Below are 18,132 nucleotides of genomic sequence, written 5' to 3'. Positions count from 1 at the left end.
CCTAGAGACGGCAGACTACAGAATGGCAGTGACGGCTCTTAAGTGGGTAGACGTTTCCATAGGATACTCGAACACAACTCTCCTCTGCAACACCAGCACAGGCCGCCCCCATCCCTTAGTACCCGCCTCAAGGAGGAAGCAGGCGTTCGACATAATCCCTGTCTCTCCCATCCATCAGGGTGCACAACAGCGCACCTCATGACTGACAAGTTCGTCTGGCATACCATCAACAAGGACGTCTGACCGTGGGCAAGGAGCTGCATCCCATGGCAGGCGAGCAAAACATCCCGGCACACAGAATCCGGGGTCGGTGACTTCCCCCAGCCTTGTCGGCGTTTCAGCCACATCCACATCGACGTCGTCGGGCCTCTTCCACAGTCGGGAGGAGCCAGATACCTCCTGACGATCATAGACCATTCCACCCGCTGGCCTGAGGCAACCCTCATGGGGGAGCATCAACAGTGTTATGCGCAGAGGCCCTCCTCTCCAGTTGGATCAGCCGTTTCGGAGTGCCAGACAGCATCACTACAGACAGGGGTCCAGCCTTCCTGTCAGAGCTCTGGATCTCCTTGGCACGCCTGATGGGTACAGCAACCTACAACCCTACAGCGAATGGCATGGTTGAGAGGGTGCACCGCTCTCTTAAGGCAGCCCTCATGGCATGTTGCACTGACAAGAGGTGGAGGGAACAGCTCCCCTGGGTCCTGCTGGGTCTCTGCACCGCACCGAAAGCAAATGGCGACGCCTCCCCTGCTGACAAAGTCTACGGGGAGACACTGGCCGTTCCCGGAGAATTCTTCCCGCCGTCGGCTGACAGCCCCAACACCCACCTCCCAAGGTTGAAGGAACTCGCACAGAAGTTCGCGCCCTGCCACAAGACCTTCACCGACAGAACCACCACCTACAGGCGACCCACCTTAGACTCCTGTGCCTACGTCTTCGTCAGGGTGGACGCCCGTCATCTGCCCTTAAGCGGGCCCTGCAGGGGGCCCCACCGAGTCATCAGGCGGGCCACCAAGGCATACCTCCTTGACATCCACGGGTGTGAAGACTGGGTCACCATCGACAGACTGAAGCCGGCATTCCTGTTGGACAGCGAAGTACACGAGGAGGCAGGCAGGCGCCCCAGAGTTCCCCCTCAGTACCTCCCAGCAGACACACCCACCCCCCCAACCAAAGCGGGGTCCGGGGCGGCCCATGGGACACATCGAGCCAACCTCAGATGTCGGTTCCACCCCACGCCCACAGTTCTCCAGGAGTAGGGGGCCACTCCAACTACCTCAGCGATTGCATGATTAATGTTGTTTCATCCAATAATTGCTCCTCTAATTATTGTCTTTGGGGGGAGTATCTGTAAGGGCGTCAAATCGCCTCTCCATTTTTGTGTTTCTTTCCTCGTATGTACATTAATCACGTCATACATGTTACTTGTTATTATTTCAGATTCTTTATGTATCTCACTGTATGCATCATTATACAGCCTTTCTGTCGATATATATATCTGCCTTTTACATGTTCTGTAATGCATTATATGTCTTCTTATGCCTGTTAACACAATTTCTGTACGGACGCAGCGGGGGGGGCCTCAGGTCGCCCGCTACCTTTCCGCATTATAAACACCTGTCGAGAAAAATAAAGGATCAGCCATTCACTTCTGACATTTCTTGAACCTCACAAGAGTACTGCTAAGGGGTTGTCAGAGAAGTACACCTTGCCTCATGTCTTTCAATGTACCTTCCGGACACACTAGGACACTCACCCTCTTTTCTGGCAGTACCTCCCTCCTAATTGGTGTCCCCAAAGGAACAGATACTAACATTTTTTAAGCAATTTGTATTTTCCTAGGCATAGAAATCTTTACCTTTCATATTGGAGGAGCTTCCCTGCTTCGTCAAACATTGGCGCATATCTTATGGCTGAAAATCCAGTTGGGGAAAGCTGATTGAACTTGAACGACCATATCTTTCGCCTACCTAATTAACTATGTGGGTATCTACCTTATTATTAGTTATAATACTGACTGGTTCAGCGTATGCGGACACCTGATACAAGAGGTTAAGATATTTGGTAAGTACTTTCTTCAGGTATTGACCATTTAGTCAGCTACCTTCCAAAGTTAAAAAGAAGATCGCTAGCTGTTAATCAATCTACATGAAATAAACGTCAGATCGCTCACTGTCTTATGATTGTCCATTTGCAAACTTTTTATGTAAGCTTCTCAGACATTTCGGTGAATCTTAACCACTTCGCTATAAATTTTTTACCATTAACAAAAATATTAAAAACTGTAAAATATATACCTACCACTCAGGCCTAAGCCTTAACCTTTCGAATCCTGTATACCCTGAGACCCCTGAGCTCTCTCGCTCGACCCACTGGAGTCATATCATCACCTGGCTCCTAGGTCTCGCAAAGTTAATCTAATATGAGGAAGATATCAAACTCAATTACTTTATACGTATTTATTACCAGGGTTAAACCCGTTTAAATGAGGTGCTGTCTTGGGCACTCTCCCTCCCAACGGTTGGGCCCAGCTATTGACTGATTATGAAAATTAGGTCTTGAAGACCAAGCGCCGGAACCCATCAGGATTATCCAGCGCCGTAATGAAGGTTATTTTACTTTTCACTTTGACGTATGCTCGTGTATACAAAGATATAAGATGGCCAGTCTTGTTAATTACTGCCTTACTGTTTTCACTGTATTTGTAATTAACGTGGCATTATTCCTACCTGGTATTTTGCCTAACGTTTTCCCACGTCATTTGTTTATCATCCCAAGGTCCTGTGAATATAATGAATGGGAGTCCCAAAGTAACTGTTCTAATCTACTACTGCATTCAGTGTAATAAGGTCAATCATCCCTCTTCGCCTCTCAAACTGAAAGTAGACTAGTTCTTTCCTATATCTTATCTTTAAGTTTTACTGATCTTATCATTCCAAAAAAATGTTGTAGTTTGTACTAATCAGGCCTCCCCTTTATCAACATTTGGCCTACCACTTTTGGATTTGCCCAATAATTGTTTCTAATTTATCCCTTTCGTTTGGCGTTTCAATTTTCTCCCCTATTTCACTTATAATTGCTGTCATGCTACTTTTCATTCCTTGGCCCTCATTTTAATTATTTTTTTTCACTCTAATATCAATTCATTCATATCTTTGGCATTTCCTCTTTCCAGGCGAAATAATTCGGCAAAATATATTTTAATTCCTTTTTGCTATCTACATTTTCATCATTGTAGACTAGACACTTTAAAACCCCGAATACAGGCTGCTCCTTTTACTAACACCCCGCCCTCCCCCACAATTTTTTTCTTATCTCATCGGCTGTTCTCATTATCTGCCTCTCAAGCCCATCCATTATCCTTTCTTGAAATCTCTGTTGTCACCTTTGTTCTTTATAGCTGTCCCATAATTTGGGTTTCTTTGTTTTCATTTTCAGCTTCATCAGTTTTCTTCTGTTTTTGCTGGTCTTGTTTTTAGACCACACTGATTCCTTGTTAATGACCGTGACTTGCAATTTGGTCTATACATCTTTCATATCCTCCCTCTCTTGTATTATTTTCCTTAGTCCTGCTTCATCGATTTCGTCTTTCAATCATTTTTAGGTTAAGTAATGTTCTTTCATGTCTAACCTATTTATCTGTCGTAGTCACTTTAATTTGTAATGTTAAAGTCCTGTGATTTTAGTACGAGTTCACCCGCATTTGAGACGAGTTAACCTGCAACCTTTCCCCGGTACCACCTCAGATACTTCGCAGCTGATACATCCCATTGGTGAGATTTTTCTGTTAATACTGTCTAATTTCTTGGCTTCCTCTTACTGATGTGCATCTTTCCACTTTTTTCTTTTCGTGACTTCTTTGTTTTCCTGAGCGTATACGCTACAGCGGTACAGCCATCCTGTTTTTAATTTTCATTGTTACCAATTTTTTTAATTTTTGGGTTCGACACTGCTGTTCTCACACAAGCGAACAGCCACCCTAACTGTGGAGTAGTGTAGAATAAATTCTGAACATTAGTTGATGGTAACGGGGCGACACCGCAAATACACACTAATTTAACACAAAACTTCGGGGAGATTGAATAGGAACGCCTCGCCTGACCTTGTGATTGGCTTCCTGATTCTCTACTGGAAATTTATTTATGTAAAGCCTTCCAAGAACATTTATAGATTCTAAAGTTATTGCTAAAGTTTTGGGAAAATTATTTATCTAAAACAAAGGCTAATAAAGAATATGATGATAACATTAACTGAAAACCACTTCACCTTTTTTCAAGCTTACGGACACTTTTGCTTATGAGCATCAAGGCAGTTTCGGTGACCGCCCATGGAAGCACACAAGCTATTATAATAAAGAATCAATGTGGTATAAAAAGAAAAAAAACAAGACCAACAAAACAGAAGAAAGCTGATGAAGCCGAAAATGAAAATAAACACATATTAGGAGAGAGTTATAAAGAACAAAGGGGACAACAGAGATCTCAAGAAAGGATAATAGATGGGCATGTACGATAAGATAATGAGAACAGCAGATAAGAAAAAAATTATGGGCGGGGGGGAGGGGGTTAGTAAAAGGAGCACCCTTTATTCGGGATTTTAAAGTGTCTAGTCTACTATGTAGATAGCAAAAAGGAATTTAAATATATTTTGCAGAATTATTTCGCCTGGAAAGAGGAAATGCCAAAGATATGAATTAATTGATATTAGAGAAACAAAATCATTAAAAAGAGGGCCAAGGAATGAAAAGAAACATGGACAGCAATGATAAATGAAATAGAGGAGAAAGCTAAAACACCAAACGAAAGGGGTAAATTCGAAACAATTACTGGGCAAATCCAAAAGTAGTAGACCAAGTGTTGATAAAGGAGAGGCCTGCTTAGTATTAACTACGAAACATTTTTTGGAAGGGTAAGATCAGTAAAAATTAAAGACAAGATGAAGGAAAGAATTAGTCTGTTTGAGCGGGGAAGAGGGATGATCGACCTTATTACACTGAATGCTGTAACAGATTACAACAGATACTTCGGGACTCCCATTCATACATATTAACAGGATCTTGGGATGATATGCAAATGATGTGGGAAAAAGTTAGGCAATACAGTAATTAACAAGACTGGCCGTGTTATATCTGTGTATACACGTGCATACATGTAAGTGAAGAGTACAAGTGCTGGGCCCAAGCATTGGGGGGATCGAGGGCACACTACTCTCTTGGGGTCCCACGGGTTCGGGTGCCCGTGACAGGACCTTATTTAAATGGTTTTAACCCTTGAAAATACAGACAAAGTAATTGAGCTTGATATCTTCCTAATATCAGATTTACGTCTGTATTTAAACCCTTTTTAAACTGTGTGGGACCTAAAACTACGAGCCAGGTGACGATATTACGACTCCCATGGGTAGAGAACGGGTCCCGAGGTTTACAGGGTTTGAAAGGTTAAGGCTTTGGCGTGAGTGATACGTATATATTTCGCAATTTTTATTACTTTTGTTGTTGGTAAATCATTTATATCAAAACGGTTAAGATTAACCTAAATGTCTTAGAAAATTACATAAGAAATTTACAAATTGACAATCATAAGACAGTGTACGATCTGACCTTTATTTGACTATTTATCAACAGCTAGCGATCTTCTTCTTTTTAACTTTGGAAGGTAGCTGACTGTATGGTCAATACCCGAAAAACAATACATACAAAATATTTTAGAAGTAAATGTTTTAGTTTTACTAAGTACATGATTTTGAACCTATCATATCAGGGTAACTTTTGTGGCATGTGCTGGACCGGCCCGCATACTAACTATAACCAGGGAAATTACCCACAAAGTTCGGGGAAGGATATGGCACTTCACTTGACTTTAACCAATTGGATTTTCAGCCATAAGGTATGCACCAGTGGTTGAAGAAGCAGGGAAAATCCTCCAGTATGAAAGGTCCAGATTTGTATATCTAGGAAAAATACAAATTACTTTAAAAAGTTTGGTATCTGTTCCTATGGGGACACAAACCATCACCTTTCATGTCTGGAGACCAATTAGGAGGGAGGTACCGCCAGGAAAGAGGGTGTCCTAGTGTGTCTGGACAGTACACTAAAAAGCCTAAGTTGAGGCGAGGTGTACAGTACTTCTCTGACAATCCCTTAGCAGTACTCAGTACTCGGTTGCCCAGTCATCCTTGTTGGTAAGCACCAGGTTCCCATGCCAGTGGGAGAAATTATGTTGGAAAATCTTGCAGAGGCACCCCTCCGGAGAGGAGGTACTATCAGTCTGCAGCTTTCCCTATTTGGTTAAGGAAATCAGTGGGTTTGGGGATAGGTCTACCATGTCCCTCCATCCCTTGTCAAAAAAGGAGGGGCGAGATCACATTCTAACACTAATAGAACAGGAGCTCGTAGTATACTATACTTACCTGTCTTCAATCAGCTAGTGCTCCGGCATGAATGTCCCGATGTGACAGGATGAAAGAAGAGGTGTCTTTAACTCCACCTTTCAAAATACTATAACTGAACACCCATACCCAAGTACTTGAACAGGACATGGGATCCCACAGGGGAGGTCCCGGTAATCACACTATTTGTTGTACTGCCACCACAGGTCCTAACGATAGCACATCAGAGGACTTGTGGGCAATAGTCCCTCTGGTAGAATATGTAGAGGATGGTCTGATGCTGCCAAACCACAGCCCTCATTAGCTGTCAAGGCTGCCACTAACGTATGCCTGCACAGTCGGCCTGTGCAGGAAACCTAAATGTTAATGTGAACAACCGGCACAGTTTTTCTCGCCTGCACAGGCGGCCTGAGCAAATAGCTCATCTCAATCGATAAGCCTCCAGCCAAACGACTCTGTGCATATGCACTTGAAAGTTATTGTGAGGAGGCAACTTTTTTGGCTCAGTTCACTCTCCGTCCCCGACAGATATCATGTACCATTCAAGAACACACAGTTGAGTTTTATTAAATTTAAGCGTTTAGTATACCTAAATTGATGATGTATTGGATTTACTTGTTTTTTAATAATTGATACGGATGTCAGAATATATATTTATAATTTTGCTATTTTTCCACAGGAAAAATAATTGTGCATAATGAAGGCTGAAAGTGGCAGCCTCATTCCTGAATGTCTTGTAGATTTCATTGAAATCTATATGAATGACACTTTGCTTGGGCAAGTAAAATCCAGAGGCTATTATAACAGATTAAGCCTATGTATGTTTATTCGTGGTTATAAACCATATATACAAGTTAGTTTTTAAACAAGAATAAATATACATTATGGTGAAATAATGTAAAATAAGAATAGGCCTATAATGCATCTATTCATGATTATGTATTATATATGCAATTCATTTTTAAAATGAGAACAAAATAACATTCAACATTCTGAAACAATATTAGACTATGCCTGGTCATTCTTTGCTCACATCCCATGTAAGCCAGTTTTGAAATGAGATTAGACTAATAAACACAGATGAAACAAAGGTACAGTAGTAAACTATGGATGTTCAATCGTTGTAACACATTATAAGAAAGTCATTCTTAAAATGAAAACAAATTAGTATTATACATTTGAAATGAAAAACAATTACTAACGTAATTAACACAACTATCTAGCCATGGAAATCTTCCTTCCTTCATAAAATATTCAATAAACCTTGTGAAAGTCCTTGGGGTCAAATTTAAACTCGTTAACAAATTCAAATGGGATTATTGAATTAGTTTAGTTTTTTCAACCAATCTTTCACTGGACGTCCTACTTTATGTTTATGATTTTTTTATGATATCAGCAAGCCAATTACAGCCCGAGAATCGTGTGCTGACACCATGGCTGCTACGGAGGACAGAGGAAAAAGACTATCGTTAGTAGTGAAGATTTGCCTGCGCCTGCACAGGCCAACTGCGCAGGCATAACTGCACAGGTATAACTGAACGTTAATGGCAGCCTTTAGACTGAGAAGTTCTCATGGAATGCTAGTGATGGTCCAACTCTTCAAAGGTTGTGAGCACGTGGATGTGGCGGGGGTCCACCTTTGGCATCCATTGAATCATATGCTCTGGAAAAAATTCTCAACCAAAAAAAGATGGTGTTCCTCAATACCTCCTTTTTATTCTTCCCACATTCACAAAAAGATATCTGTATTCTGAACAGAGGATTTTCTTCCTTTACAAATAGTATTTCAGGGCCACTAGAAGGAACGTAGGTGTGACGTTCCATTTGGAATTAGTTTCTCCAGGGATGCGAAGTGACCCAACACCGCTTGCATAAGTTGGGCCAGCTGCTCATTCTTCTTTAGGAAACATCTTGCTACTTCCTTGAGGCTGTCTAATTGGTGAAAGGCAGGGAGGGCTGGAACTTCTTTGGCATCCACGATCATGCCTTGACATTTTATAGTCTATTTGGGCACCAAATCAGATTTCTGCCACTTGATGACAATTCCAAGACTCTGGCAAAGGGAGGTGCCTGTCCTTTAGTAACGAAGCCTCTGTGAAACCTAGGATCAGACAGTCGTCCAGATAATCGTTCTTGTCTGTCGATTACCTGAGAGACGGCAATTCACAACGAAAGATCATATCAATAATTTCTTATGTGACGGACGATACTAATAACTTCACAGTAAGAGATAGATCGCATGAAAAAAGTTAATAAACAAAAACATCAGAAAAAAAATTGTGAGAAGAATTTCTCACAATAATAATAATAATAATAATAATAATAATAATAATAATAATAATAATAACTCCTTTATTCCACATTTTAGTTTACAGCGGGTATTGGTTTGGGGCCATTCAGTTAGGGATTCTGTTGTATTAACTCAAGGATTGGCTAACCTTGGGTGTCCTCTGAGAAGCAACTGTTTCAGGATTGGGATTTTTTTTTTATACAATCTGGGAATCGTGGTGAACTGGGAGAAATCAAATATCCAACCCAAACAGCAGAGTATAGAAATTTGTTGATGCATTCTGAATAATAAACCTTCTGATATACTCGGCTGGCTCAATTTTCTGGCACCACACCGCGATTGTCACTTTTTCATGAAGGTTTTGGATTTGTGTCATGCTTAATTATCCTTCGGATGATCACACTGTTATTTCTTAACTTTAGATTTATTGTAATAAAATGTAAAGCTGGCCTAATAACTAGGAGATACTTAAATTTTCAGTGTCGTACACCCTGTCCACTAGCCTAACTTTAGGACAATTGCAGCAATTCTGGATGTGGATTTGTAGGAATAAAATCTCCTTAGATTGATTCCTACGCAAAAAGTCAACTTCATATAATTTATGGAATACTTTCATAGCCTATCAATACATATCACTCGGGACGCTTCAACTCACAAATGCAAACATTGTTTTGTTATGCTAATCCTTTGGAAAACTTACACCTTTTCTATATTTACTAAAATAGTTACCAAATTATTTAAAAATTATATTTTTGTATTAATAGCAAAATCAACATATGCTTAAATACTTTAAAAATGTCTATCGTACACTTTTGCGTTTTTTTAAGGAAAGAAATTCCATTACGTATAGCCTATCCTTGAACGCTACATATATAACCTAATAGAACATGGATATATCTTGGGATTTTAAAGATGACTGCTTTGAATGTGAAAGTCAGACAAAATTGAGTTTTACATCATGCATTAAAGAAAACTTAATATTTCCAGTTTAAGAGAATGGCAGGTAAGGAACTGTCACTAACTTCTGTATGGATATGGACATTTGGCACACAGCTAAAACTAACCAAATCGCTACATTTTGTCCCAACTGATAATACAACTGCCTGTTAAAAGTAGGCAAGTTCCCTATTAAGAAACAAAAAATGAAATCAGATGAACATAGTTTCGAAACGATTACTGTAAATGACTGGTAAAACCGATAATCTCTTGCCCTGAGGCTTCCCAACAGCATTTGAAGACGTGCTGTTCACACAAATCTCTTTCTATCACCAATGTAAATAACTTTTTAAAGCAACAAAACCCATTTTATTAGATTCCTTGTAGACTACATCATTTTCTCGGCGTTCAGTAAGCTTGATATCATTAGAACGTTAGATATTTTAATTTTGAAATATTTGCCTTGAAATGCCTGTTTTTCTACAATCAACCCATTATCCAACCGTAATAAAGTACTAATACTAGTAAACCAATGACTGTAGATGTGATTGTATTCTCTCGGTGAATGATGTCCTCCCACATTACAAAATGGCACACTAAAAACAGACTGTTACGGCGCCATCTAGTTACTACTTTACAGACCGTTGCTGGTGTGAAGCACTAGCTAAACACAATTTAAACTGAAAGCAAAAGTAAATGCTCTCTCTCTCTCTCTTTCTCATTCTTCTGTGGGAGATTTAGGGACAGTTAATACAGCAACGAGCACAACAACAAAGGGGTATGACAACAATGTACATACAATGTTAAGGGAATGAATGTGGTATTAGAAAACACTGCACAAGTTACCGATAAGTAGAAAGGAGGAAGGAGACAAGACAACCAACCTTCAAATAGTGTGACATAAGGAACACAGGGGGAGGGCTCTTTTACAAGGTGCAAAAGAAATGAGCAGGAGAGTTACTGATACTTCACTGGTTGTTGTATTGTATTAAGCCAACTCTTGTGTTGGCACGGGCCTTTCCCTTGTTTGGCCCGTAGGCTAGATTTCACTGGAGACGCAGGCCGTTTATATAGCGGCGGACTGACGTCACACAAAGGAATACAATGTAACCTCGGTGACCCGAGGTCAATTACACTTGACAATAATTACAATGCATAAATACAATTCATGTGAAAAGAAAATGGACAATGACCGACATGACAACATTCTGATACATATACAGAAGAGACAGATACAAAATAAATTAATAACAGGTATAAATTTACATAGAAAGGCATGGCTGGTTCGATATGGCTGATTTTGCGTGACCCGCTCCAATAGGAGCGGAATTGAAAGAAAACGGGTCGCTCATCACAGAAGACTCACCCAGCGGAGACTTTACACTCTCTAGTATCTAACAGTACAGGAAAAATTAGCTCTTGAATACAAGGTGGCAAAGGTCATATAAACTTGGTGGAAATAGCACCTAAGAATACTTGAAAATATATTAGCGTATCTAGTACGTATGTTCTTTCCCTACAAGGAAGCAAACTTTCTGAATAGGCACAATTGCAAACATTATGCATCTCTGGGTATACACAAGTCTTCAGGCCACCAAAACTACCCACAGTAGTTTAAACTTGTTTATGTCACTTTTATATAAGATTACAGAACCATAAACGTGGCGTTGTTTCTGTACTATGGCTGCAAATAGCTCAATTCAACATCACAAAAAAGAATTAACAGCATAAAAACGCGTTTATTTAATATAACACAATCCTAATGCAATCTACAGAGAAAAGGAAAAAAAAAATAACAGAACTGTACATGTACACATTGACCGTAACTCTCATAACATCGAGAAACCGAAAAGACATCATAAAATATACATATAGGAAAGTTAAGTGGTCAACATGGTGCAGCTGCTGACATACCATGCAAGCCACAAGAAACAAGGCCTTCCTGACCAGCTACCCAACTAGAGGCAGGGCAGTAACGATAGATCTAAGATGTGAAAACATGAAACTTGTGAACTTGGAAAAATTAAGGAGACAGTTATTTTGCTGACTATCCACAAAGACTATGAATGGTCACAAAGCTATTGCAAAAGGAAGAACCTACTACTACTGTTATAACAGACTTGGAATCGTGATGCTTGGATGCCTAGGTTAATAATTTATTTCCCACATGTATTTCTAATCCATGAATACTGTAAATGAGACCTTGCTCGAATTTCAGAAATATTGTGTCTGACGAAAAGACTTGTAACTATGAAGACTGGCTCTGAAACACGTTTCACGAAAAGGCGAAAGTTTTTTTTATATATTGATATAAAAAATCGACTTCTGTAGTCTCTATTTCTTTTTATAGAGGAAAAACTTTTTCACCGACGAACATTAGGATGTCAAATCTAATGACTAAAAACATGAACATTTAATATCAAATATTCAATAAACTTAAAAGAAACGTATTTTTGATGTAATCTGCCAAGCTATATGACACAAAACGGAAAACCTTCTCATCAAGGATCGGGTAGGTGACCTACACAGATCTTATGAATGTTCCAATTTTATGCCTATTTCCACACGGTGAAAAATACTAAATCAGAATATTAATATAAATACTGTAAGTTCACTATCTTCTGTTTCTGACTGCCTATGCACTGTTCACAATCTCTCTAATACAGTGTTCCAAAGACGCAATCCCTCTAATACAGTGTTCCAAAGACATGTTACTGGGTAAATGATGCAATTTCTCAATTTGCTTACAGGATTTTTTTTTTTACTTCAAGGCGTAGTTCATAATACTTCTGACTTGAATCTCATGAAAATTCCAGCAAAAGTTGGCCATGAAACAGGAGCTAACTGTTAAATTATAATTCTGCCTATTTGCAGTCCCTTAATGTTGTAAGAAATACCTTTACAGAAAACTTACATGAAAACTGTATTTATTATTCCTTCTGTGAACCAGATACCAACATCTGTGATGAAGATGAGGATTAAGATGAACCTTTGAAACTGTACTAAGCCTTCATTAGTATGTAAATGGAGCGTACTTAAAATACTGCAATACAGTGGTGACCAGATTCAAAATATGATGGTTACCAAACTCAGAAGCGGCAGTCGCATCAGTTTTCTCTATAGCGGGATTTATCCGTTTTCTTTTATACATAATTACACAGGGACAGCATACCCTAAAGAATATTTTTTTTTATGTGAATTTAACTTTTTTATGTGAATTCAACTTTAAAATCAAACCAATATATTTTCAAACCAACAGGCAACCGAACTTGACCTATAAAAACAGGCAGTCTATCAGAGCTATTGGCCTAAAAAGATAACTGATACTTTGGTGAAACATTATTCGCATGAAAAATAGGCATATTCTAATGGTAAAAACGTTAGCCTAAAAAGTTTTTGTACAGACTTTCTATAAAATCGAAATTATTAATGTTAAAATCATGATATTTCTAATATTTAAGTATAAAGCACCGGGTCTACTGAACATTAATTTAAGCAGATTTACATACCAAATTATTAACTATACTTATGAGTTGGGTCAACTCGAACACACCTAATGTGAGGGCATCTTGACGTATTCATTCCACAAATTATATGAAAATTTATGCATAGGAATGAGTCAGGGAGACTTTATTCCTGTGAGCCCGTGCCCGTTATTTGACGAAGGATGAGTAACCATTCTAGAATTCCCCACGGTAAGTTCTGCTGCTGTTGTCAATCGCATTCTCCTACGTTTTACAGCATCTTTCCTTCACTGCATGCTTCAGTCACTTACAGTTTTATGGCCCTACCTTCATGAGCTCTGGGCTAGAATGTACGTTGAGCATGCCCGTTTGATAGTTTCACGAAGCCAGAAAGATATTGAGTTCTTGGACACCTCTTTCTTGGTCTTGCCAGGCTCCAGTTGCTGAGTAGCGCCACAGCACCGTAATTGAACATAGCGGTGTCTCTCCTGGTTCGTTACCTACAGTCCTGTAGGGAGGGGATCAAAAAGGACTCGAATCTGGCGTCACTATGAATTCTGGTATAAATTCAAACGAAACAAATCCCCATCCTCTCGAGTGCTTAGCATTACTGTACATAGAAATGATCATGAAGTTCGCCTACTCTCTTCACGATGCTATAGGCAAGCAGAGATATAGTCTTGAAGGTCGGATCCCTGTCTGACGACTCTCGTAGAGGCTCGTAAGGGGCACGAGTCAGGCTCGAAGGACGAGAGTCCCATCCCGTTCAGGGGGCCTGAGTTCTCTGGGAGAACAAGACTTTTCAAAGCTCCTCACCAGCATGGACATCTGTGAAGAAGAGAGATCTAGGTCTTTTAGGTGTAGGACAAAGCCCAGGGTGGCTCTGTAGCCTTAAATTGCTGAGACAGAGAGATGCCTCTCTTGGCAAAGGAAGATGAGAAAGTCCACTACATGATGAACAGTAGCTCCGAATGGATAGCCGAGCCAGCAATCTGGATACCACTCGCCATGCTGCCATGTGGGACCCATCAGGGTCATTCTGAGATTCGTGGTGATCATTACTCCTTTGATCACTTAACAAATAAGACAGAATGGAGGAAAAGTGTACTGTGAGTGTCGAGACTGTTCCACGGATGCTGAAAGGCATCATCCGTTGCAGCCCGAGGATCCAGGATGGCTGAGCAAACACCGGCAACTTCCTGTTGTGCTGCGTTGCAAAGAGGTCTATAACTGGTCGTCCCCACAGATTGAACACTCTTTCCATGACGTCCGGGTGTAGGGACCATCCTGTCCCTATCACTTGACCCTGGCGGCCAAGTTCGTCTGCCACTACATTCTTTTGCCCAGGACGTATCTGGCTGACAACTCCACTGAGTGTGCTACTACCCACTCATGCACTTACACCATCAACTGATGAAGCTTAAGAGACACTAGTCCTTCTTGCTTATTGATGTATGCCAATACCTTGGTATTGTCGCTCATGAGTACCATGGAGTGCCCCACTACTTGATCCTGGAACTCCAGGAGAGCTAGAAAAGCTGCCTTGAGCTTCAGGATACTGATGTGCAAGTGTTTGTCATTCTGATTCCACACACCTGAGATTAATAACTCCTCCAGGTGTGCGCCCCATTCCTCCCTTGAGATGTCCGAAAACAGAGGCATCTCGAGAGGGGGAGTGTGAAACTGGACTCCCATTACAAGGTTCCTGTTGTCTAGCCACCAGGCTAGGTCCTGTCTCACTTCTCTCGAGAGAGGAATGGGAAGGGACAGTGGATCCCTTGCTTGAGACCAGAACTCCTTCATTCTCCACTGAAAAAAGCGATGGTGAAATCACCCATGAGGGACCAGTTACTTCAAAGACGAAAGGTGACCGAGAATGACTTGCCACATTCGAGCTGGTTGTTCCTGTCAGGACAGGAATAACTGCTGTCTCCTTGGACTTGCTGATGCAGGAGTCTGGGGGAAAGACTCACTGCTACTGTATCTATCAGCATGCCTGGGTACTTTATCCCCTGACTGTGCATGAGGTCTGACTTGTTGAGAATTATCACAATGTCTATGCTGTGACAAAATTCGAGGTGGCGATTTCTGTCCTGGAGCAACTCCAAACAAGAGTTTGTCAGAACTAGCCAATCATTGAGATATCTCAGATGGTGTATCCCGTGCGAATGGCCCAAGTCGAAACAAGGGTGAACACTCTCGTTGATAGTCTGAAACAAAGTGCCCTGAACTGATACACTGTCCTGTTGAGGATAAAGCGGAGGTACTTGTGGGAGAACTGATGGAGGGGTATCTGGAAATAAGCGTCCTGCAGATCCATCGTAAGCATGAACTCAGACTCCCTGATGGCTGCCAGCAATGACAGAGTCGTTTCCATTTTGAATCGGGTCTGGCAAACAAACCAGTTCAAGGCTGATAGGCCTATGACCAGTCTCCATCCCCCTGATACTTTCTCTACAAGAATGATCATGCTGTACAAATTCTACAGCGCCCTTAATCAGCATTGCCTTCACCTCCTTCTGTAGAGCGAGGTCCTTTGGCAATCCAGGAACTCATGTCTGTAGACGGACCATAAGAATGGCAAGGGATGGGAGAGACTCGAAGGGAAGTAAATTTACCACCCAAAGGACATTCACTGCTCTGTGTCATTGCCATGTTGCCCAATGGCTTGACAGGCACTCCCCCACTAGTGACAGCACATGGAGGGGAACACCGCCCCTAGCATCCTCCTTCCTTCTTTTTCCCCCACCTCTTCTCCCTGGGCAGGCCGAGGACTGAAAGGGCTGCTGCTCTGCGCCCTTCCTGGAGAGGGCCGAAGAAGGTTGGATATTCATGCAAGGGGCCTTAGGATTTTGTACATTCCTAGGACCTGCAGAGAAAGGATCAGCCTGACCTGAAGGTTGGGATGCAGCAGTACGCGAAGGCCCTGAGGTATCTGCCACTGCAAGGTGGACAAGGCATTCGTTGTGATCAGCCCTTTGATGACCCACCACAACGTCCGCTTGCTCTCTGTCAAGAGAGAAGTGGAACCCAGCAAAGGTCCGTTCTTCAAGACTAAGACTGATTCGGGACTTACAAACTTCAAAACTCAATAGAGAGTTGCATCTTGTCTCCTAGGAATCAAGTTTGTTCACAGGTTAGCTGTCTGGAGGGCTAGGTAAGTAATGGCCTTGCCTCCAGACAGGAACAGTCTGATAAGGCTAGTCACTTCCACATTGGGGAGTGATGAAGAGGAAGCAATAACCTCGGTTACTGTTGCAGACCAACGGTCGAACCAAGAGACTGCTTGTTGCTGACTCCTAATGTGAGATGATGTTTTCTGCATGGAATTGCTTTAGCGACAGACCTGGATCTGGGCTGTCAAGATTGACCTCTCTGAGGGTTTGTAAAATTTCATCTGACAAGGGAGAGGTGGGGAAAGCAGCTTAAACAAGCAACTGGAACGAAGTGAGTTCTCCTTTCCAGAGACAAGAGAACTCACCTGGCCCAGGACTGATTCTGCAAGCTTCGACCATGATAGCTCTATCGAGGGTAAAGATTCCCTATGAGGATCGGCCAGGGCTTCGAGGCCGGAAGGAACGACTTTATCGGCAGCCAAGGTCTCGTCCCCGAGATTGTTGTACTGACGAATCAGTTTAACAATCGTGCTGTAGGAACATGCAGCTCAGGGTTATCCTTGTCCTTGGGAAGAGGACCTTCAGGCCTTTCCAAGTCATGGTCCTCCTGAGTTGCTCTCTCTGAAAGTGAGAGACCACCTTCGTCAGAACCCCCATGAGTCCTCTCTGACGTCTAAGCACCTGTATAGTCCCAGGAGGTTGAAGGAACAGGTGAGAGGGGCCTAACACCCTTCGTTGATTTGCCGGAGGCAGAAGCCTCGACAGGAAAGAAATGCCATGAGCAACTGTCTACCCATGGTGATGATTGATATACGGGTCTAGGAGAATTCCCCTCAAGCTAAGGCTAAGGTGAAAGGGGGTTGTCCCTGGAGAGCACACACGTCCTCGTGAACACTATCCCGAGGAGAGTAGATTCGCTCGCACAAACGTGAGCGGGAACTGCCCCTGGGAGAACGATTGTGCTGTGTTGAGTGGAAGCACAGTCTGTCCCAATGACATGCAGGACTTTTCCTGTCAGGCGTGTGAACCCTATGGTTGGTGTCGCTGACTCAGGACCCAATCCTCCGATCATCCAAGGCCACACCCTAGGTTGGGGACTCTGGGAAGGGAGCAACGTCTGAACGTTGCACATCCACAGTCTCCCTGCAGGCTTTGTCTTGGTCCGGGGCCTATGAATGGTTATTGTAACAGCGCAGGTCCACTGGAGCCCAGGGATAAGAACCTTCGGGGGCAAGGGTCGAGCAGACCCGTGCGCACGGATCAACTGGGGAACGGGCATGTGATGCGGACGATATTGCTACTGTAATGGGAATGAGCCTCCAGGTTGGAACCTTGGAGCTCTTGTACATAAGAAGATTCTTTACCAGGGATGTGAGATGTCTGGTATCGGTGCCCTGGGTGTCAGTCATGTTACGGCTGTTCCCCGGGGGCACTGCTTCCGCATCTCAGGTGTCCAGAGAGACCTGAGATGCGGGTCCCCGTCCTGGGGCAGGAGAGAGTTTTATTCCACACCTCGGATGTCCGGGGACACCCAAGACGCAGGTCCCTTTCCTGGGACGGGGTCTCTGGTATCAGTACCCTGGGTGTAATGTCGAGGGCCCCTGAGACGTGGGTCCCCCTTCCTGGAACAGAAGAAAAGGCACAGTCCGCGCCTTGGGTGCCCAGGGAGACCTGAGATGCGGGTCCCATGTCCTGGGACAGGGGCAAGGCACCTTCCACACCTCGGGTGCCCAGAGAGACCCGAGATGCGGGACCAATGTCCTGGGATGGGGGAGAGTCGTATTCCACACCTCAGATGTCCAGGGACATTTGAGACGTGGTTCCCCTGTCCTGGGATGGGAGAGAGACATACAGAGATCTTTGTGTTTCTTCCATAGAAAAAGACATGCCGAGAGAGGGCCGACCGGCCTTCTCACGTTCTAGAGCCACCGCCCTT

The 18,132-nt window shown here is 42.6% G+C and overlaps 1 protein-coding gene across 1 annotated transcript; it reads left to right on the top strand.

Moving 5' to 3' along the window:
* The first annotated feature begins 581 nt into the window (after positions 1-581).
* On the top strand, positions 582-16,138 carry LOC136848409 (uncharacterized). The gene is made up of 2 exons (XM_067120707.1): positions 582-947; positions 15,947-16,138. Exons 1-2 carry the CDS (start codon positions 582-584, stop codon positions 16,136-16,138), a joined length of 558 nt encoding a protein of 185 aa, XP_066976808.1.
* Positions 16,139-18,132: the final 1,994 nt, after the last annotated feature.

The sequence above is a fragment of the Macrobrachium rosenbergii genome, chromosome 19 (genome assembly GCF_040412425.1).
Source record: "Macrobrachium rosenbergii isolate ZJJX-2024 chromosome 19, ASM4041242v1, whole genome shotgun sequence".
NCBI lineage: Eukaryota > Metazoa > Arthropoda > Malacostraca > Decapoda > Palaemonidae > Macrobrachium > Macrobrachium rosenbergii.
Note: the sequence above shows the minus strand (reverse complement) of the source record. Positions and strands in the feature narration are given on the sequence as shown.

Bases quoted from the DNA above. Each gene is read 5' to 3' on its own strand.
- LOC136848409 (XM_067120707.1), top strand. From the start codon at position 582: ATGGGTACAGCAACCTACAACCCTACAGCGAATGGCATGGTTGAGAGG. The intron at 948-15,946 runs GTGGACGCCCGT...GTACATTCCTAG, and splicing joins GTGCCTACGTCTTCGTCAGG to GACCTGCAGAGAAAGGATCA.